Below are 22,476 nucleotides of genomic sequence, written 5' to 3'. Positions count from 1 at the left end.
CCATGTGTATACATATATATACATTCAGATAGACTACACCCACTAGACCATCTCCCATCTCCCAACCCCAAACAAAGCAAAACAACAATCGAAGTGAACTTTCTTTCTTTAAAGTTCAAATCAGCTTGAACCTACAGTACACAACAGACAACCACAACAACCAAACCCCAACCCTCACAACAAAGTTAAACAAAAAACAACATATATTTCATTCCATTCCAATTAATAGCATAGAATTGACTTCCAGTTTCTCATTCCCGTCATAGCCTATTCTATCTTACATATCCTATCCCCGGGTATCAAATATCAAGTATGAAGTATCAAGTAACATAACCATCTCCTTCGCAAATCTTAATCTTAATCTCAATCTCAATCTCACTCCAATCTCACCAATCCTGCCAACCCACCAACCCAAAAATACCCATCTCTTCTCCCCTCCTTCCATCCCTTATCCCGAAGACCCACCCGATCCCCTCAAACTCTCTTCAATAGCCTGTTTCAACGCCTCCTCATCCGCCCTACTATTTTCTACCTCTCTTTTCTTCTTTTCCTCTACCGCTCTCTCCGCTTCTTTTCTTTCTTTTCCCTCTCGTTCCTTCCTATGTTCTTCTTCTTGTAAACTCTGTTTCTTGATATACTCCAACACAATTTCTTCTTCCGTCATACCACCAGCTCCTCCACTCTTCTCAGTTTCTTTTCTTTCAGACGGGAGAGATTTCTCATGATCTTCCCTCGATTCTCTCAATACCCTCTTTAAATCCTCATCATCTTCACTCTCCTCACTTCTCATATCTATAAATCTACCTCCACTTATACTTTCCCCTTTGTTTTCACCACTACCCCCACCTCTCTCCCTCGCCCCATCAATCGTATAACCCCTCAAACTCTCCTGAATCGCCTTCGCAAGTTGCTCATCATGTTCTATATCATCCTTTTCTCCATTACCCCTACTACCCTGCTCCTGACTAGCCACAACACTAGCTTTAATCGCACGATCCATAACCTCCTGATGGCTCAACCCCGCTCTCTGACCACCTTGTAGTTCCGCAACACTAGCTCTTATAGCCCGCTCAATCATAACATCTTCTTCTATATTACCACGTGAAGTAGCGGCTACTGATGCTTGAATTGCTTCCTCAAAGTCAGATTGAACATTACTGGTATGCCCGGTTGGTGAATTCACATTGATAAGTGGGGACTCTCGAATTTCATCAGATGTGTGAGTATGAGCTGTTGTTCTTCGACAAAGTCCCATTGGGCAATGATGGCGTAGACCATGGCCTCCTTGCCTACTTTCTTCTTCACGCTTAGCCTTTCGCTCCTCGTGTAGTTTTTTCCTTTCATCGAAAGTGAGATGCCGTGTCTGTAAGAAGCCTTTTGGTGAAAGGTGTCCAGTACCTTGACCATCAGGACCTTCTTCTTTAATTATTTGTTTGACGTTCTGGTATTCTCGCTTATGCTCCGTCCAACGCTGAATAATATCCAGACGTTCTTCTCTGCTGCATTTCTGAGCATCTTCGAAACCTTGGGCAGTTCTGGCTGCGATGATATAATTGAGCACGTTTGAGCCGAAAAGTTTTCTCACTTCTTTATGAATACCCATGAATGTGTAACCAGGAAGTCCCCATATGGCTTACTGATGTTAGCAATGCACGTGATGATTTGACAAATTCCGACTTACCAGCTCCAGGCTTGAGAACCACTCCTGCGATACCTTTTCCGATACCTTTAATGAGTCCAGCAGCACCTTCCTTCTCCGCACCACGCAAAGGCTGTGTGACAAGACCAGTGATACCATCAAACATTCCATAACCAAATTCCCTTCCAGCTGCCTTCAAACCACTCTGCAAATCCGTCACCCTTTCTTGTGGCCTAACCGTATCATCGCCATACAATTTAGGTGCATTATGAAATCCACGCGCCAAACCTAGTGTGAAATCCATGGGTGACTTCAAACCTGCACCAACGATACGCGAAATACCCTTTCCTGCTCCTACAGCATTTTCAATAGTCAACTTGGAAGGATCAAATTCCTTGGGTGTCTCGGAACCTGAATCATTGCGAGAATGACGGGATTCTATGTTATCCTTCAACACTTGGCGTAACGAATTTGTATGCTTGATACTAGGACTCGCTGTGTGCGAGATTGAACTCTGGGTACTTGGTGTTGAAGGAGTATCAATATCGTTCGAGGACCGCTGACTGCTTTCGAAAGAAGTCTTTACTGACGAATCTGATCCTTGCAGCAGACTAGCGTCAACCGAACTAAGCAATCCTTCGTCTAATAGCAAATGATCCTGAGACCGACCCTTTATAGAAGATTTCGGTGTAGCAGAAGCACTTGATGGTTCTTTAGCAGCAGCATGAGCTTCCTTATCTCGCTTCACTTTCCTGAAGATTTCGATAGGGAAATCTGCTACACCCATACTGAGACTTGCAATAGTTCCCAGAAGCGCAGTTGCCCCTCCAGATATTGGATCCCATGGACCATCATCAGTTTCATATTCTTTTGAACGATATCTAATTCTGTCAGCTACCATTTGATTAACAACATAAGCAAAACAACTTACAATTTCAAATCCGCAAAACTGATAAGATTCTCACTAGCAAGAACATTCGCGGCCAAAGCACTAAGCCTAGTCTGAGTACGCTTAACCCTCCAAACCGCTACTCTATGTGGTGCCAATGAGCATCTCATATTATCAACATGAAGATGATCGTGAAAGCTTTTCCCCCCCTCTTCAGTGCCCTTCTCCTCTTTAATTCTAGCCCCTAACTCTTGTGCCTTTGCCAAAGTTTCAGGCTTGAGAGCATCAGCAATAGCTGCAGCAAGTTTATCGGCAGTAAGTTGCTTGTATGGAATGGGTAGTGGACCGGCTCCAGCTCTAGCAGTCATTGCACCCCAGAATGGCTGATCGCCAAAAAATGGCACGACAACAGTAGGTTTTCCTGTAGCAATACCGGCAGCAGTGGTTCCAGCACCCCCGTGATGAACAACGCAAGATACATGTTGAAAAAGCCAATCGTGAGGCACATTACCCAACATGAAAACACCCTCAGGTACGTCAAGCGCATCGCCACCGAGACCTCCCCATCCTTTAGACACTAAAGCCCGAACACCAGTTTTCTTGACAGCTTCAAAAATGAGGGTTGTCATCGCATTAGGATCATCAACGACAATGGAACCAAATCCAATATAAACAGGTGGTGGGCCGTCAGCGAGAAACGCAGCTAAATCGGGTTCAGGCGTATAAGAGGAAGCTAAAGAGAGAAAATAAAATCCAGATATCGAGATATGCTTTCCCCAATCTTTTGGCTTCGGAATAAGTGCTGGTGACCAGCAATATGTGTATGGAACACGAAGTCGACTCAACATTCCAGGTGCCCAAATCAAACTAATAGGATCAAGTCCAAGAGCCCTTTCTCTAAATCGATTGATAACATCCCCAAGTCCTTGCCATGTCATCATTTCAACAAGTGCATAAGATATGAAGTTAGTCATGTTCACGTCTGCATTAGAGGATTGAATATTCGCTAAAGGATGAGGAAAGGACTGGGTAGGCGACCAGGGCATTCTGTATACAAGTAAGCAAAAGTCCGTTGGTATAGTGTAAGAGAAATACACACGTGAACATCATATGCAGCGGTATACCTAATTTCTCCGCAATATGGATATGTGCAAAACTTGGAGGGTTAGCGATGATCGCATCCGCAACGAACGGTCTATCCGTCGGATCAGTATCCATGTTGATACCCGATTCGAGACCCAATGATTGTTGCGATCCGGATTTATCAGGAGCTGGGCCTAGTCCATCCCCAGCTTCGATGCACGATCTCCAACAGCCCAGGATAATCTCTTCCATACCCTTTCTTCGTTTGCCAACGTCGCCGCTCTTCAAAGACTCGATACCTGGCATGAGACCTGGGTTCTTTACCATAAATGCCATCAACTCAGAAGGATCACCGCCAATGCTGAAAAACTCTAATCCATTTTCCTCCACGAAATCTTTGAATGTTGGATGCGTTGCTAGACGAACACGATGTCCGTAAGTAGATTTCAGGGTTTTACCTAGCGCAACAAATGGTTGTACATCTCCCCGAGAACCAACGACATGTATGACAACATTGAGTTGAGGTGGAGGTGTCTGGCCTGGTAATCCTCCTAGCGCAGGTGGTATGTATCCAGGAGGGAGGGGATGCGCATCTTCTTGTGCGTTAAGAAGAAGCTGATTACGCAGAGCGGGTATAAGAAGATTGGATAATTTGCGAGTTTTCTGGTTAATGTTGATGTTGATTCGTCCATCATCAGAGACCTTCGCCTGGGTGTCAAACCCGTCTTGACTGAGTTCTATTTCATTATGCTTGTTTCCATATGCAGGCGGAGGTTCTGTTGTTTCGTAATGAGACTCTATGTCTGGGATGCCTAAATACGAAGGGCGATGTGCACTGCTCAGAAGATAGCAATTAGTAGACGTTCAGATCTGAAGGATGAATGTATACGAACAACGACGAAGGAGGCGCAGTCGTGGAGGAGCCTGCGACACCTTCCTGATGCCTGGACTGTCTCCTCTCATGTTGAGATTGATCATTGTCCTCAATATTGCCATAAATCGCTGCTTCAGCTTGTGCGATCAGAGCAGGAGGTACAGCTCCATCTGCAGGCTTATTCGAATCAGTGGTCATATCGATAAGCTTCCTACGCTGGTAACAGCGTGGAGTATGAGATGCGAAGTGATACAGCTATCATAAAGATGTCAAATACGTGCAAAGATCAGGTGCTGGGAATCATGAGTATATTTGTAGAATACTTTCATGCATGTGGAAGCTTAATTCTCAGTCTAGACGAGGCTGTGACAGATACCCCGCGGAGTAGCATGGAACCCCACAATATGTCTGTCTCAATGAGTTGGTCATATACAATACAAGTATTGACCAAAGAAAGCAATACTCCTTCGTTGTATAGCCTACCTTGAGTACTTGTAGTCTGTAGCAGATCGATCACAAGATAGAACCAAGTATTCAATCCATGATGTTCCAGAGCATCTATGGAAGCTCAAGCCCTTCAGAGGCTTTCCCTACCCACGGAGTAGGTACCTCTAGATTATATACCGACTTTATACTTCGAACCGATCAAACCCACCAGTAGGCCCAATCATCGCTTTGATTAGGAGATCGTTAGCAAGCATAGTATCAGCATTGCCCTGGAAAGCAAATGGATCCTGATGTTTAGATGCTACCTAGGTGATTTCTGTACAGCGCAAGATATATAAGGTGGCCCAGGGAGCTACGAAGTGTGGCTTTTGAGCTTTCGTGGCGGTGTTCAAAACTCTCTTCAAGATATTGCACTTCATAGCCCCAGGCATTCGCTCTGAACTCCTCTAGAGAAACTCAAAAATCACCAATTACTGCCATAGTACTCGTAAAGAACATTGCGTGTATACTGGTGGTTTGTTGAATCACACTCGGAATGATTGTCGTTCTCTCTGCGTTAAATCTCCTACATTATACCATAACTACACAATACCCACAATCCGTAGAATCACAAGCTGATCATAGAGCCTGAAAGTAAATGTTCATCAATTCTTTTGATCCCCCGAAAGATTGCTTATAATACAAGAGCACCGTAAATGCTCCACTCCACATCACCCAGCATAAGAATTCCCAAGCACCATTTTGACGCTTCTCCAGCCAGAATCCCTCGACCGCGCCCTTATATCCCTCTGCTCCAACATTGTAAAGACCGAATTTAAGAAGAGAATTTGCGTGTAACCTTTGCGATGACTGAATATAATGTTAGCTTGAGATCTTCAACAAGAAAGGAATAGGAATGCCTTACTGTGAAGGGCAACAACACTGAAGATGAAAACGAGGGAAAGAACCAAGACGACAACAGGGTCGACCTTCAATCCTGGAGATTCATCGGTGTAAAGTCCTGTGTAGATTGTCAGTATGACTGGTTCCAGACATAAATGCTCGTTATCGTCAAGGGTGAATCTCAAATCGCAAAAGTCCTCAAAACCATGGCCTGGATCAAATAGATCGCAAAAAAGCGCTGGGAGAATGTGAATCGAGGCCCACGAATTGTGCGGTGTTCAGCATCCCTCGCATTGAGGTCAATTGGGACCGGAGAGCGAGAAAATGCACTCGAGTGAACCCGAGCATGCACCATGCATGAGCTACAAATTATGCTCCCCTCGAAGAATAGTCATAACTCCAAGGAACAGATCTCTTCGATCCTATCTATTCACAACTCCACCTGCGATCCATCCTGCGAGTTCTTATTCTCTCCAACTCCTCACCCACCAATTCCCATACATCAACCTCTCCCAGTCCTCCACTTTCCAAGATACTCCAAACAATCAACTAAAAAAACACTCACTCAACATAGTACTCGAGCTTCCCCCGGCACCAGCCGCTCTCGTACTGCTCGGCCTCGCATTTGCAACCTTGTCCTTTTGATCTGCCGCCGCACGTCTTCTAATTGCTGTCTTTGGGCCTCCAGGAGGAGTTGGGCTAGAAGGTCTACCCGATACTGCTGCTACCGGGCTGTTGACTGGGGATGTCGATCGTGGGGAAGACTATTTTGGAATCATTTAGTAGCTGTGGTAAGAGTTCTGGTGTCGCGCAAGGAGCATTGGCCATAGGGTTTGAGAAAGAAAGCAATGCTGCGCGGTGGTATAGTTGACGCGGAAGAATTGACAAGGAAATTAGTACATACCATTGTGAAGAAAGATGTATGATGGTTTACGTGGAATGAATTCAAAAGAAAGTTGTGAAAGCTCGAATGTCGAATTAAATTTGAATGGTCAAAGTAAAAAGTCGCAATAATAAGGTAGAGCTGGTCTTTGATGAGCTGGTTCAAAATGTCAAAGGACAGATTCTAAAAGGAGCCCAATGCTTGGTGCACCAAAAAGACGCTAATGAACCCCAGACCACCAGACATTTAGCCTCATGCCACTGATAGGACAGACGATTTATCATACATTTTAACAACTTTCATTTCATCTCATCTCAATTCACGTAGCAAGTGGTTTTTCTCTCCATCGATTGACTTGAACAGAAATATCATCACCTTTTGAAATCAAAAACAGGGAAATCAACAAGAAATAGCCACTCAAAAATGCATCTTAGTATTATTATTAAAGTGTTTATTTACCCAGTAATTATTTACAAGAAAGGTGTAATTGGAGTGTAAGTAAAGTAATAGGTCGTATGGAATCGTTTCATTTTTGGTATTTGATGAATGCTATCTCCAAAGCATTCACAAACGGTGGATAGAGTGTTTGATACATAAAGAGTCTGCGCCATGCGCAAAGCCCCGAAAAGTTTTAATGAAGTAGAAGAGAAAGAAAGAGATGGACAAATGAAAATGTCGGATATGCGTCTGCCCAAAGTGCCTCAGATCTTGCTGGGCAGGAAAAGAATGTGACAGGCCGATCTGTTGTTGTACGGTGTGCATCGTATGATGCTTGCTTTTTGCTGTTCGCTCTTCCACTGAGATGATGTTACTTTTCTCATATCCCAATCGCGGAGATTTTGACCCATCAATGTGATTTGATCTCTCGCTTTCTAGCAATTTCCCTCCATCACTCCCACTCGCATACCTTCCTGCACCAAGGCTGACCCAGCACGCTGGCCCATTATATAGATTAAACAGTACATTCTACAACGAAACCAAAGGTATCAACCGAAACGCCTTCCGCTATGATATCAAGCGAATTGCAAGAAGATTTTGCTCCCTTCTTAGAGCGCAACATCAAGAACTAAACTGACATCTCGGACCTGCGAGCCGGCCAAGTCCTCGAGAACTGGGATTAGATCCAAAAGCTCATTGTCGTGAGCATCTGAGAACCAACTACTGATGGGAACAGCGTGTTGCGGGTGGAAGATGTAAGAAGTTGGAGAATTGTCAATGATAATGGTTTCTCTCAGATCGCGACCGACTTGAGAAAGGTCCTTTACATAATTTCCTTGATGATTGTAACAACTTTCACGGAAAAGTCTATGATGAACAACGTGATGAATGTCAAGTTGGTCGAGAAGTGGGTCACCATACTATTGATATGTTAGTAAATATCATGAGGATCAACATTCTAGTCAATAATACCTTGGAAACAGAAGCTGTGAAAACCACAACCTCGTAGAGCTCCCCGACTCGCTTCATGAATTGATCAACACCAGGACGCTTGATGACGTATACATTGTGAAATTGCCCTTCAATCTCTACGGGAATGGTGAAATCCGCTTGGTGTAAGATCTAATGAACATGTTGGTTAGTTTTCGAATACCTTTCTTAATTCTGTGCTCGTGAACATACCTTGAAACTACTATGTACCAGAGTCTCGTCGAGATCAAGAACCAGACATTTTTTTCCTTTAAATCTTGGTGCAATTGGTGGTAAGAGCCATTGCTGTTTTTGCTCTATCGATTCTGTTTCAGTGACGTCTTCAATAGTTGGGATTTGAGGGACGGGTGGCGGAGGTGGAAGAGTTTGACCAGCCATTGGTTCATCTTTTGGGAGTGGCAATGGGGCCTCTTCGGTCTCAGTAGTTCCTAGATCCAAGTTTGCGATCTTCTCATCTCCCCCATCTTGTTGTGCCAGATCCGAACTTGGAGATGCAGCTCCAATTGCCGGTTCGGACTTCGCCGGAGCGTCAACAGATACTGTTGGATTTGCGGTCTCAGGTAGCGTAGGCTCTGATTCTACGACAGTGGGCAAGTCTGGCAAAGGTTGATCGCGAGAGTCGCTGATTGGACGATTCAGCTCCCCATTGGCATCCGAGGAGGAGGGGGTAGCTTTGGCGGTTTCCTGGGAGCTTGCCGGGTCATGCTTCTCCTCTCCACTATCGACTTGAGGCGCTTGTTGGGGTTGTAGCAGATTCTCTTTCTCTACTTGTGGTACCGCGGGAACACTGGCTTGTTGTCCCATCTTGCTCGAGTCTGGTTGCTTAGCTGTTGTAGGGCGGCTTAAACTAAATTTGGAGACCTTGTTGGCAGGAACAGGTGCATCCAACGAATTGGCGTGGTCCGGAGTACCGCAACAAAGAAGAGAAAGAAAGCTCTTCTTCTTTTTTGGCTGACGGACTGAAGGAGCGTCTTGAACTGCTGGTTGCGGAGAACCTGCAGCGCCCGTGGGATTTCCAGGTGATTTTATCGACATTTTGCTGCTTGCCGCACTCCCATTCCGCCTTCGCCCAAGAAAACTACCCTTCGATTCCTTGGATCGCCCACCTATGCTCTCTCTTCCCTCGCTCGCCGTCGCTCCGCTTAAACCGGTAGAAGTGGGCGAATGCTGAATTTTGTTGGAAGATGATCTCGATGGAACTTTCAGTAGGTCTTTATTTTTCTTGGAAGTTTCCGGCAATGGTTCGCTGGTTCGTCCTTGATCTTTATCGACGTTGGTAGTCGAATTCAAGCCGTTATCGGAATCTCCTGTCAAAGTGTTTTGAGTAGTCGACTGCTGTGTGGATGAGCTGGGTGGTTGGGAAACTGCGGTGACTGTAATGAATTGTTAGCAACCTATACTGGTATCGCAGTCATCGGCGCATCCGATGTTTGGAAATTAAAAAAATTAAAGTATATTTGGTAGAGAAAGAGGGTACACACAGTTGGAAGTGTCGAGGGTAGGTGGTTTAACTCCTTTCGTTCCTTCCAATGAAGTTGAGCGGCTAGGATCTTGCTCAGTCGGCTGAGCTACCTCATTACTCATCGAGGGCAATTCGATAATGGTTAAGAAAAAAGCAAGATTATCAGAGGACTAGATCTTTATAAAGATCTATCGAATCGAATCCAAGGACTTTTATCTTCAAAACGCGTCGAATGATTTAAGTTGATGTCCCTAATCGTTATTTAATTAGTCTCTTTAGTCTCCTATCTAAGAACCTTTTGGTACTAGAGAAGCGTTCCGTTGCGCGATAAATAAAGAAATGCGATGATCTTTTAATTATTTATTTGGAAGTGGAGCGAGGACCTTGGGCGCAGTTGATATTGGGGGAAAGAAGTGAATGGGAGTGAATTGAATTGAAATGGATTGAATTGAATTGGATTGAATTGAATTGAATCGAATTGAATCGAATCGAATCTCGTGAAGATATATTGGAATGAAACTTACAATCAACAAATCTCGACGCTCCTGAGGGAGAGAAATTGAAAGAATGACTTTTGAATGAAGATTGGACGAGATGAGTGTCGATAATAGGATGGGACATTCAGGACCTCTGAATTAGCGAGATTGGATTGCGCTAACAAGCTTCAGCAGAGCTACAATAATAAGATCACTTCTTCTTTCACTTCTTACTTCACTTCTTTTATACCAGTCAGTGCTTGGTCAATAAAATCAAATGTAATGAAAGTAGGTAAGGTTGTATACAAGAGGTAATCCGTTCTTGGTCGGCAAATGAAGATTGCAGAGATGACGACAAGATAGGTGGTCGAGTCGAAAAAAGTAAGATATCTTTCCAAATCAATCAAACTCTAATGTATCTTTCTTTTGTACCTAGAAATACCACCGGTGGGTTTTATAGGACAATGCTCTTTTCGTTTTATGAGATACAATTTGATCTCACTGGCAAAGATCGTGGCAATTATTTTCGTAATTTGAAGGCTGTGAGATGGGACCTATGTATGGCGTTGGGACTATGGTGTACCAATATATGTATGTATGTATGTATGTATGTATGTATATGTAGGTAGATAGGTGTAGGTGTAGGTGTGAACTTGTGGCGTGAACGGTCGATAGGTGGGGAAACTAAAGGTATTTGAATAGAAAGGATGATTTGAATGCTGTATTCTTGGATCCGAGTGGTACTGAAGTAAAAGTAGTAGTGGTGATGATGATGATGATGATGAGGATGAGGATGAGGATGATTAGGTATGATAAGTTATCTAATAATACAACGATTAAGAAAAGACGTGGCCGTGGCTGTGGTGAAGAAGAAAATGGAGATTTTTATCAAGTGTTGTACAAAATCAACCACCAATGTACGAAATAACGGTCCGGTAATGAAAGGCTCTGAACAATGATGGGTATGGGGACAATAGATGATAGATGATGGATGATGGATAATGCCTAATGCTTAATGCTTAATGAACCAAAATCTTACGGCTCTGAAATTAAACAGCTTTTGATTCGATAGAACCTTAAAACTTGGAACCTGCAGGAAAAAAGATGAAAGATTCGGGGCAAAGGGAAAGAGTTCCAGGAAGAGGGAAGGGGGCCATTTTCATTTCTTATATACGGTTACTAGGGATCTCTTCAAGTATAACTTGCCCGGCGATGGATGATGGCAATGGTGGTGAGGGTGATGATACACAAAGTAATTGGGTCAAGATGTATCATCGATATGAGGCTATGAAAATTGCACATATAGCTAGTTAGTTAGACAAGTATATGCCTATGATAATTATACATTTGAGTGAGGCTTCCAGGTTTCCACTGGAGTCGCTTTTATCCATGAACCCCCCTCAGGGTTATGATGCATTAAGTGGAAGAAGCACAAGCACCTAGGTCGGTAGGTGGAGGTACTAGATATGCACCTAAAGAGTCTCCATGTATTTTGACTTGCTATCTGGGTCCCTAGTCAGAATCGTAATAAGAACAAGAGGAGTAAGTAATAAGAGTGAAGGGGAAAGTAGTATCGTATGGTTGATTCCTCGCACAACAATGATGATGATGATGATGATAACAAGTCTCCATCTTTTCCTTCATCCTCTTTGTCCTCTTCTCCTCTTCTCCTCTTCTCCTCTTCTCCTCTTATTTATATCGTATTCCACCATACATCTAATGAATGCATTGCAGACAACAGTGTGCACTTGGAGAACCCAGCGGGATATTGTTCCCATACCTACCTAGCATCTCTCTCACATCCGTTCTGGACCCTCCAATTCCAAAATTTATCATCAATTCCGGGACTTGGCCAACTCCATCAAAGGGATTGATTGCCTAGTGGGTAACTGGGCAGGTAACTGGGCAGGTAATAAGGATGGAGATGGATCTTTCTTCCAAGGGCCAAAATGAGATTAGGCGCCCAATAATTTACCGCCCGCAGTCTAACCTATCAAACACGGGAACTCCCTTTTTTTATTTGAACAGATTATCCACCTCCTCCGTACATCTTAGATTCGTAGTCTATCTGAAGTATCACTTCACCACATTCATTGGTCGGATGATTGAATTCAATGCCATCCATGTTACTCTCGATACTTGTAGGGTCATCATACGGAGTACATACCCGTAGAGTGTGGACAAGTCAATTTTCCATCACCCCACGAACACTAGGTAGATCAACCGATGATATCAACCCAGTGCTTCTACGATACAAAATACTCTATTGATCCCGAGATCCTTCATCAAATCTCCCTCAAAGGAAGAAGAGATCTTTCACTTGGTAGGGAATTCTATGAGTATCTCATTCTTTTCAGCACCTCAGTACCTCAATACCTCAGTACTTATGTATTACATCCCTAATTACTTCCGATATGGGTACAGAGAATCACGGATTTCTAGCTTCTTAGAGAATCCCTCCATGTCCCCCTTTGCCGTCAATCAGTCATGTTATCAATACTTACAGATGCCGTACCTCAAACATGAGTAGGTACCTACCGTAGCTCCCCTTGTATGATGCTAAGCCGGTTATCCCTCTGCACCTAGCCTGCGGTAACTTGTCAGCTTACAGGAAACTGCTTACCCTCAAAGGTGTAGGGAGTTGGTAAACTCGGACATATATCCCAATTCGAAGTCTGGATAGAGACGTACCAAGATATGCTTGGAGCAATGATACGGGAAAAGTATATAAATATATGTATTACCATGCCGACTATTGCTTCAAAGTTCACACTGTACACAGAACGTTCAAACGGGAGCGACACAGTACTCAAGGAGTCAAGCTCATCCGGATGATCTTTCAAGAAAGATCTTCGAACTACTATTTGCTCTCCACTTCAGCGGTTATGCTTTGACCTATTGACGGGGCCTAGAATTTAGAATTTATGAAGCTATCACCAAACCAGGATCAAGCTTTTGGTGCCCAGGTAATAAGGTGATGTCTAGGTACTTCGTAGTCAACCGTCCTCTACCGTTTGCTCAACTTTAACTTTCCAACTGCCATGTCTCTCGGTCGACACACATTTCACAAAATCACAGCATTTAAAGTGATAGTCATTTCCAGGGTCTAATTCAATCACCAGATGTGGATGTCCGACGAAAGCCCGAACGAAACGGCTTGAGAAGTTGAGAAGTTGAGATTGCTCGGATGGTTTTCCAATAAGTTCAGTCTAGCTTCTTCCCGTTCGCTTTATGATAAATTGGTGTGACAGTAAATTAATAAGAGCCCGAGCCCGAGCCCGAGTAGACTTTTTCCTACTGTATTGGGAGGATTGACAACAGCAACAAATGATTTCGCCAGACACTTGAAGGCGTTGAGTCTTGTCCTTATTATGAAGGCACATTGCTGATCTGGTAAAACGTCACGAGTAGTGCTAGGTCTGGTATTCAGGTACAGGATTGTGGTCATCTCTGTATTCTTTCTGACTTCAGTCAATTTATACTCGTACTGTACCAAGCACTTCTCGTTCTTTTTCCTTTCGAAAGTTTGCGGGGAAGCGAAGCTACGAATTGCGGGTTTGTCCCTGCAGGTTCCAGCAGCCTCGGTTTTACATTTCCACTTCATCTCACATGTCAATAAACAATCATGATCATCAACTCTTCTGAGCTGAGTAGAGTATCTATCAAACAAAGTGCAATACAAGACTAGTATTAGTACTATCAAAACACACAATATACCAACCTTACTGTCTCTGAATTCATGTGAGGTAAACCTAAGCTTCGCTGAATGTCCAGCGATTTGATCCGTCATCGAAATTCCTTGGAATGCAACACCATCAACCAAATACTTTACTCTCGAGCGAGGAAATGAAGTCCAAGTAGCTGGCGCATATTCGATATCGCAGAGTCGTGGTTCTTTTCAATCCCCAGAAAGATGGCTTCCCAATCTACTTTACGATATTCCGATCCCATCGGCGCGCTTTATCAACGATATGCGAATCTCATTCGAAGTCGAGTACAGGGAGCTTCAAAGACAACAAAACTGGTCGCAACTTTACTTCTTACTCTTTCTATAATATGCGGAGGGGCCTTTGGTCATCGATCATGGCAGAAACGCGCTGCAGAAGAGGAGCAAGGAAAGAGATTACACAGGCGGAACTCTGGACTTAAGAAAAAGGATGGATCGCGGGTGGTATTCGTACCATACAAAGACACCACCTCCAAAGTTACCATATATCCTACAAAACCTTTGACTTTCGATGCTCATAGAAGACTTTTCCTGAATCCACCTCGAGCTGCTGGACTCACGGATGGTCAACAAACTCCGCAGATTCCGCCTCCCCAAACAAAGCCGGGATTAAATCTAGCATTTTTACATCAATTTCTCAGTCTCTTGAGTATCATGATCCCAAGATGGTCAAGTAAAGAGACTGGGTTACTTCTGAGCCATGGTATCTTTTTGTTACTTCGAACATACTTGTCATTGGTTGTGGCACGATTAGATGGTGTGATTGTTAGAGATTTGGTTGCAGGTAATGGGAAAGCTTTCAGCTGGGGCATCATCAAGGTAAGAGTGCTGAATTTTATTTCATTGGGCGTGGAGAACATATTCTATTTTCTCTCCCCTCAAAGTCCCTATCAATTCGTTTCTCACTGTTCTTTAACAATCCTCAATTTTCAATCGGCTAACTATATAAAAGTGGTGTGGCATTGGAGGTTTGGCTTCATACACAAATGCTATGATCAAATTCCTTCAATCAAAAGTTTCAATTGCTTTCCGCACACGATTAACAAGATACATTCACGATTTGTATCTTAATGACAACCTCAACTACTATAAACTTTCAAATCTTGATGGTGGCGTTGGGCAAGGTGCAGATCAATTTATAACGCAAGACTTGACTCTTTTCTGTGAATCAGCAGCAAGTCTTTATTCATCGTTAGGCAAACCTTTCGTTGATTTGTGTGTTTTCAACTACCAATTATACCGGTCTCTTGGACCATTGGCCTTGACTGGATTAATGACAAATTACTTTTTGACGGCTTCAATTCTTCGACGACTTTCACCACCATTCGGAAAATTGAAAGCTGTTGAAGGACGTAAGGAAGGAGATTTTCGAGGTCTCCATGCACGTCTCATTGCAAATGCAGAAGAGGTAGCATTTTATGGAGGTGCCAATATGGAGAAGAACTTCCTAGATAAAGAGTTTAAAAGTCTCAAAAGATGGATGGAAGGGATATATACCCTTAAAATTCGCTACAACATACTTGAAGATTTTGTTCTCAAGTATAGTTGGAGTGCATATGGTTATTTGCTTAGTTCATTGCCAGTATTTCTCCCTGCATGGGGTGGACTTGGTGGAGTTGCGGAATTGACGGATATCTCTGTAGTAGGCGGTCGAGAAAGAGGTCGAATGAAGGAGTTCATCACCAATAAGCGACTTATGTTATCATTAGCTGATGCTGGTGGACGTATGATGTATTCGATCAAGGATCTCTCGGAACTAGCTGGGTACACAAGTCGAGTCTATACGCTGATTTCAACCCTTCATCGAGTTCATGCAAACGCATACTTTCCTCCTCGAGCCATTCAATCAGAACTCTTCTCTCTTTCAGATGTACAGGGTACGACTCAAAGGGGATTTGATGGGGTTAGGCTGGAAAATGTACCTGTAGTCGCTCCATCTGTCTATCCACATGGTGGAGAAGAACTAATAGATTCCCTCTCCATGGTTGTTCACTCCGGCGAACATCTTCTCGTAAGTACTCTTCTCCCGTCCTCCTCAATACCCCGAAGCTAACCTCTCAGATCTCTGGCTCGAATGGCGTTGGTAAAAGTGCCATCTCCCGTATCGTCGCCGGTCTCTGGCCGGTCTATCGAGGTCTCGTATCTCGTGCCCGCACGACCGGAACCGATGGCATCATGTTCTTACCCCAACGTCCTTATCTCAGCGTCGGTACTCTACGCGATCAAGTCATCTATCCAGATGGCGAAGTCGAAATGCGTTCCAAAGGTCGTCGCGACATTGAATTAAAACGTATTCTCGAAGAAGCGCGATTAGGCTATCTCCCTGATAGAGAAGGTGGCTGGGATACGAGAAAAGAATGGAAAGATGTACTTAGCGGAGGTGAAAAACAACGCATGGCTATTGCGAGATTGTTGTATCATGAACCTAGATATGCGTTTATAGACGAAGGTACCTCTGCTGTCTCGAGCGATGTAGAGGGACTTCTGTACGAAACGTGTAAGGAGAAGGGAATCACGTTGATTACGATCAGTACGCGAGCGAGTCTTAAGAGATATCATACGTATAACTTGAAGTTGGGACTGGGTGATGGGGGAGAGTGGGAATATGAGAGGATTGGGACGGAGAGGGAAAAGATGGGGACGGAGAAGGAGTTGCAGGAGTTGAGGGAGAGGATGCAGATGGAAAAGGTTTGGGAGGAGAGGAAGAGGGGAATTGAGAGGGAATTGGAGGAGGTGTGGGTGGAGGGGGGGGAGAGGTTGGAGGGGAATGTTTATGATGGGGAGAGAAAGGGGGGTGTGGAGGGTGAGGTGGAAGATGCAGAGCTAAAGGTGGAGGGTGAGGTGGAGATGGAAGTCAAAGATGGCGGGGAAGCTCCAGTTGAGACGTGAAGAAATGTGTGAAGATGAGAGGAGAATGATCAAATGAGCAAGGCATTTCAATAACCATTTTTGTATTCTAAGAATATGTTTGTATGTAAGATCCATAATGAATAACGAATGGAGAAGTATAAACATGTTTCTTGAGTCTTGAGTCTTGAACATAACATACATTTAACATGTTACATTATATGTAGGAGATATTCAATACAGTATGATGTAATATAATACCATATGACATGAATACATCACATCACATCACATCACATAAGCTATGTATACATCTAGATGGAACATTCCAGATTCAAGAGGGAGATAAAATTCTCACATTCCAATGTAATTCCACTCCTCAGATCACACAGATCTCAAACCTGGACGGGGGAACTTTAATTCCAAATCCCTGGTTGTGTTGATGATTGATGGATTGATTGTTTGTTTGTTTGTTTGTTTGTTTGTTTGATTGGGGAATAGTCTGTAAATGGTTGGAGTATATTAGATATTAGATTAGGTAAGTAAGGTTAGGTATATGAATGGCTGGTTAGGAGGTTGATTGATGGGTAGATGGGTAGATGGGTAGATGATATTGTAGTTTTTTAAGTAGAAGATAGATATAAATGAATAGGTAGATAGATGAGTAGATGAAGAGGTAAAAGAATAAAAAAATAGAGAGGGAGATGAAGAAACAAATAGACAGATAGATAGATAGATAGATAGATAGATAGATAGATAAATAGATAGATAGATAAATAGATAGATAAAAATAAGGAGTAAGGGAAATAGAGAGGAAAAGAGAATATAAAAGAGAGAGAGGAGAGAAAGATATATACACATATATTCAAAAAGAAAGATAAATACAAATATAAATCAGCACTCATTCATTTTCAATCCTCATAATAAAAAACAGAGAGAAGAAAAAGAACACTCGATATATTCTATTATGAAATTATCAAACTATTTAAATCAATATCCCTCCTCCCCATCCTCCGTTACCTCGCCTGTCTTGCCTCGCAATATAATTGTGACGCACTATATATTTCTCGAAAAGGAATATGAAGTAGGCTTGTAGGTAAACACAAGAAAACGAAACTCCAAACGTTGGAATATGGAAAAGATGAAAGATAAAAGTCAAGACACGATCCAATCTCTACATCTTCTCGTGATCTATGTCTAGATTGTGGGATGTATCATGTAAACGGATGGTGTTTTTGGTAAGGAGAGAGAGCGAAGATGAGTCTTAGTGTTGGTACAAACGCTTGGTGTTTTGGGTTTAGACTTGAATTTCAATCGAGCACATGCGAACTCCTTTTGGGTTCATGACTAGTGAGAGCACAGAATTTGCGGGGTTTGAAATGCAACATTGTAATAGGTTTTGATCATTATCGACTGTACTGGTATTGGCAAAATCTTATGTTTGAAAGAAACTTAAGAATAGCATAGACAGGTAACTTGAAAATAGACTTCATAAAAACTCATCAACCATTGATTAAAATTTGCACAGAAAACATTTGTCATGTCAATATTGTTGTTTGCTATTGATCCCATTCATTGAGCTTAAGCTAGCACACCTTTCCGAGATGCATGTAAAAACACCAATATTTGAAACCCCAACCCAGACTTATGCCACGAAACACTTAGTAGAAAGTTGATGGTCTCTTTGAGGCGAAGAGGTTGGCGGTCATGGATTTGGAGATGCGGTGAGGAAGAGGGAATTTGAGGTCCTTTTCGAGGAGTTGCTTAATGTATGGGCGCTTGACGTCTTCGGTCTTCTCGATCTCAACAACCTTGAGGATCTATTTGGAGAATCAGTAAATTGGTGTTGTGATTCAAACATAAATTCAACTTACGTGGATCGACCTGAAACGGGAACGATGTCTGGCAGCCATATCTTGGTACAAAGCCTCAACAGCATCGGTTCTTGACATCTCACGGTACTCCTTGTACATGTTGTGAGTTCCGGAGCGGGAATCATATCTAATCCAGATACCGAAGTTCTTAACCTTCATTGGGCGCTTCTCAGAGATCTGCAAAAGTGGAAATTAGAATCTTGAAGCATTCGAATACGTCATTGTGTAATCGCATACCTCGTTCAAGCTGACGATTTCTCCATTTGCCTTCTTGACCTTTCTTAACTTCATCAAGAAGTACCAGAAACGAGACTTTGCAACAACGGTGTTTGGTGCAAAAATTCTCATGCGGTACAACTTTGGGGCTGGGTTGGCCTCGGAAGGCAAGTGACGGCCAATGACCTGGTATTCTCTAAGGCGACCTAAAGGAAAGCATGTTAGCTTCCAGAACTTCCACTCTTAATCTCGAATCCATGCGGTATAAAAAAAATAGGTCCAATCCTTGACTGGCATCATGGTTACGTAGTTGATGATTGTTGATTTGGCGATTTATTTACTCCATTAGAAACGGTTCGAAAAAAGGATTTCTTCATTCGTGTAGAGGCTTCAACATGAAGGTTCAAGAAGCCGGTGATCGGTGCCTCGGTTTTTGAAAATCTCTTGGTCCCATTCGTGAAATTCCCACTTCCAAACTACAACCAATGACTTCATCCGGCTCGATTCTGATCGCTGCAAATGCTCAAATCGAATGCGTTTTCTTCCTCGTGCCAATCATTACACTGTCGTGAGGTCCGCAGAAGAGAATTATCGAGTGGTGCGCAATTGTCGTGTCGATAATTTTGAAAGGTCCATTCCATCGGATTGAAGAAGAAAGTCTATATCTTACCCATCTTTATGGGGTTAGCTGACGTCGTTGATTTCTTTGCGATAGAGTTAAACGTACTGTGAAATTGTGTGGCCGTGGTTGTTGTCGTGATTGTCGCTGCAAATTTTGAAATTGATGGCTTCGCTCCTCCCAAATTGAAATTCTCGGTTGAAAATTGAAGCTAAGGGTTTCAATTTTTAGCAGCCCTAGAGATTTCCACCTTACCCTTTGTGGCTTGGTCGATGGTTCATCACGGGAAAGGTGGGGCCATGGAGTGTCAATAGCATATTATCAATGGTGATTATTAATTTCATGAGAATCGAACTAAAGAAAGAAGCAATGTAATGAATAGATGAGATATGAAATACATTGAAAGATAGTTCCCATGACAATACTCCAACCTCTCAGTAAAATGGTACTCGTGATACCATAACGGCTGATTCCTCGCTCTACGTTTTTCTTACATAGATTCATGATACCCTCGCCGGCGTTCAAGATTTTTAGTTTCTCATCTCTTCGCAATCAGATTATCAAGCATCAGATTGGATCATTGTTTCCTCTCAGACCATAAGAAATTTCGTATCCATTGTTCAAAGGTTGCAAACCCTATCTGAAATTGAAGATGGATGCGTTTTTGCATGATTTCAAGGCCGCCTACAATGAGGGAAATGGCTACAGTGTGTCCATGTCCCTTTATCCTATCGCCCCTGCTTCAAACCCCAACAGACTTCGAGAATTCCATCGAAGTACAAATTTCGAACATGTCAAGAAGGATATTGAATATCGACTTCTATATGATGATCGATCTCCGTTGAATTGTTCGGTGGAAGAAGGTCGGGCATGGGTGGATGTTTATTGTGCCTTTTGGAAATTTATTGGATTCATGTCCAATGCAGAGGCTGCTCCTGAAGACAACTCAAAGGTATGAAACTGGATATTTGAAATGGAGGAGAGTATAATGCGGCACTACTACTTGACTCGACGTGTTTATAAGAACACGTGATGTGCTTGCGATTTCTATTGCTGCCATTTTCTGGTTCTAGCTTTCATACGCTCAAAGATTCAGCTAACATTTGTTTAGGATGCATGGACAAAGGTATATGAATCATGGAAAGAAGTAACGAATGCTCTTCATCGTGGTTATAGTGCTTGCGGATTTGAAGCTTGGACTGTACCTTGCTTATACGTAGCTGGCAAATATTTACGAATCTTTGCCATCAAAGCTGATGAGGCAACTGGCACCGTATCGAATGCAGCTATGAATTATCAAGATGACTTGAATCCAGAGTCAGAGACAAACGAGAAGCTGGAAGATGCTGCTCGACAATTGAATCGCATTTTTACATTATGTCTCAGCGACCGAGCATCCCTTGAAGAGTCTAGAAAATGGGCTACTTACAATATCATTAATTTGTTGTTTAAGACCTACTTCAAATTAAACTCTATCGGATTGTCAAGAAATATTCTCAACGCGATCCAAGCATATAGAGGTGATATGCCGAGCCTTAAATCTTTTCCTATGTCTCATCAGGTGACGTTCAAATATTATTGTGGAGTCATATATTTCCTCGAGGAACATTATGAAGAAGTAAGTTTATCAAATTGCAATTTTTGGATGTAGAGTCCTGACTAAAGATGTTTAGGCAGAGAAATATCTCACCGAAGCATGGAGATTATGTCACAAGAGTGCCGTTAAAAATAAAGAGTATATTCACAATCATATCGCTAAAATGTTAAAACAGCCACTAATCACAACATCAGACTCATCCTCACTTACCTGATTCCCTGTCACCTCCTAACAACCCATACTCTTCCCACTCCAGCCCTCCTCCAACCATATCCTAAACTTCAAAAGCTGTTCGGCCCTCTCTCTCGATGCATCAAAAAAGGCGACCTTGCCGGTTTCGACGCCGCTCTCTTAGCCGGTGAAAACGAGTTCGTCAAACGTCGTATCTACCTCACCCTAGAACGTGGCCGCGATATCGCTTTGCGCAATCTCCTACGCAAAGTATTCATCGCAGGCGGTTATGAAGAAGCCAAGGAACCAACTGCTGCACCAGTAAGAAGGACTAGAATTCCAGTTGCGGAATTCGCTGCTGCGATCAGTATTGGGAGTAAAGAGACGATGGAAAATGATGAAGTGGAATGTTTACTTGCGAATATGATTTACAAGGTGAGTCTTCGAGTCTTGTCCTTCGAGGGTTTAATATGCTAACACTTAGTCTTTAGAGCTTGATGAAAGGTTACATATCACGAGCACATGGGATCGTGGTATTAAGCAAAGGTGGCGCATTTCCCGGGACAGGCGTTTAATGATTTCTCTTAGCGGTAGTGAAACGACAATGATATCAATTATATGCTGCAAGATGATATCCCGTAGATGTATGAAATTATTCTATTCGGCGATATCCACAACAAATTCATAGTTGGTACCGAGGACATTTGCCTCTAAGGCACCCGTTGATTCGCCTCACTTTTCTCAAATATGTACTCGGCGCTAGATGTGAATTCAGTGTTCAACAACAAAATATCGATTTGCCCGCACTATATATAGATACCACACCAAAATATATAATATGCATGCGGTCACTGGTAGTTCCAACATATTTGACATGAGCCTGGTGGCTGTATGTACGTATCTATCTGCCTTGAATATCTTGGCATCTATCTACATTCTGAATGCGATTTTTGTGATTCATTCGATTTCTTTATTTTGGGGGTATGTCTTATCTATACCACACATGCATACATATATTTGTAAAGAGACATATTTCCAGCCAGCATCTCCATCAGCATCTCTATCTCTAAGGCGTCGAATCCGCCTCGACTTTCTAAGTTTTTTACCTATGATATCGAGGGCGTTGGTGATACGTACTAGGTAGGTATATTAACACATAGGTGTGTAGGTATATATGCAGGTAGATGACTATTCAAGTGAACAGTTGATATCGAATACTCGATAAATAAATAAACAAAACACACTACCTACCCACCAACTTCCTTTATGTTTATACTCCGCACCTTGTAGTAGCATGACATGGCATGACACAGTGAGACATGGAGAATATATATCATCCTCATATATGGATATAGTAAATTA

At 42.8% G+C, this 22,476-nt stretch overlaps 6 protein-coding genes across 6 annotated transcripts; 2 read left to right on the top strand and 4 right to left on the bottom strand.

The window, feature by feature from the left end:
* Positions 1-448: 448 nt before the first annotated feature.
* EAF01_002133 (uncharacterized protein) lies at positions 449-4,683 on the bottom strand (the record flags this gene model as incomplete). The annotated part of the gene is made up of 5 exons (XM_038910384.1): positions 449-1,632; positions 1,682-2,520; positions 2,571-3,575; positions 3,628-4,446; positions 4,505-4,683. The coding sequence occupies 5 exons, from the start codon at positions 4,681-4,683 to the stop codon at positions 449-451; spliced, it is 4,026 nt and encodes a 1,341-aa protein (XP_038773306.1).
* A 1,063-nt stretch (positions 4,684-5,746) lies between these two features.
* Positions 5,747-6,721, bottom strand: EAF01_002132 (uncharacterized protein; the record flags this gene model as incomplete). The annotated part of the gene is made up of 4 exons (XM_038910383.1): positions 5,747-5,781; positions 5,837-5,932; positions 6,380-6,578; positions 6,719-6,721. The coding sequence occupies 4 exons, from the start codon at positions 6,719-6,721 to the stop codon at positions 5,747-5,749; spliced, it is 333 nt and encodes a 110-aa protein (XP_038773305.1).
* A 1,022-nt stretch (positions 6,722-7,743) lies between these two features.
* On the bottom strand, positions 7,744-9,709 carry EAF01_002131 (uncharacterized protein; the record flags this gene model as incomplete). The annotated part of the gene is made up of 4 exons (XM_038910382.1): positions 7,744-8,055; positions 8,108-8,257; positions 8,318-9,498; positions 9,607-9,709. 4 exons carry the CDS (start codon positions 9,707-9,709, stop codon positions 7,744-7,746), a joined length of 1,746 nt encoding a protein of 581 aa, XP_038773304.1.
* A 4,267-nt stretch (positions 9,710-13,976) lies between these two features.
* EAF01_002130 (uncharacterized protein) lies at positions 13,977-16,679 on the top strand (the record flags this gene model as incomplete). The annotated part of the gene is made up of 3 exons (XM_038910381.1): positions 13,977-14,609; positions 14,743-15,801; positions 15,852-16,679. The coding sequence occupies 3 exons, from the start codon at positions 13,977-13,979 to the stop codon at positions 16,677-16,679; spliced, it is 2,520 nt and encodes an 839-aa protein (XP_038773303.1).
* A 1,619-nt stretch (positions 16,680-18,298) lies between these two features.
* Positions 18,299-19,401, bottom strand: EAF01_002129 (uncharacterized protein; the record flags this gene model as incomplete). Its single annotated transcript, XM_038910380.1, has 4 exons — positions 18,299-18,457; positions 18,512-18,688; positions 18,749-18,933; positions 19,398-19,401. 4 exons carry the CDS (start codon positions 19,399-19,401, stop codon positions 18,299-18,301), a joined length of 525 nt encoding a protein of 174 aa, XP_038773302.1.
* Positions 19,402-19,998: 597 nt separating this feature from the next.
* EAF01_002128 (uncharacterized protein) lies at positions 19,999-21,689 on the top strand (the record flags this gene model as incomplete). The annotated part of the gene is made up of 5 exons (XM_038910379.1): positions 19,999-20,298; positions 20,458-20,964; positions 21,020-21,081; positions 21,138-21,549; positions 21,606-21,689. 5 exons carry the CDS (start codon positions 19,999-20,001, stop codon positions 21,687-21,689), a joined length of 1,365 nt encoding a protein of 454 aa, XP_038773301.1.
* Positions 21,690-22,476: the final 787 nt, after the last annotated feature.

The sequence above is a fragment of the Botrytis porri genome, assembly GCF_014898465.1.
Source record: "Botrytis porri strain MUCL 3234 chromosome Unknown BPOR_003, whole genome shotgun sequence".
Taxonomy (NCBI): Eukaryota; Fungi; Ascomycota; class Leotiomycetes; order Helotiales; family Sclerotiniaceae; genus Botrytis; species Botrytis porri.
Note: the sequence above shows the minus strand (reverse complement) of the source record. Positions and strands in the feature narration are given on the sequence as shown.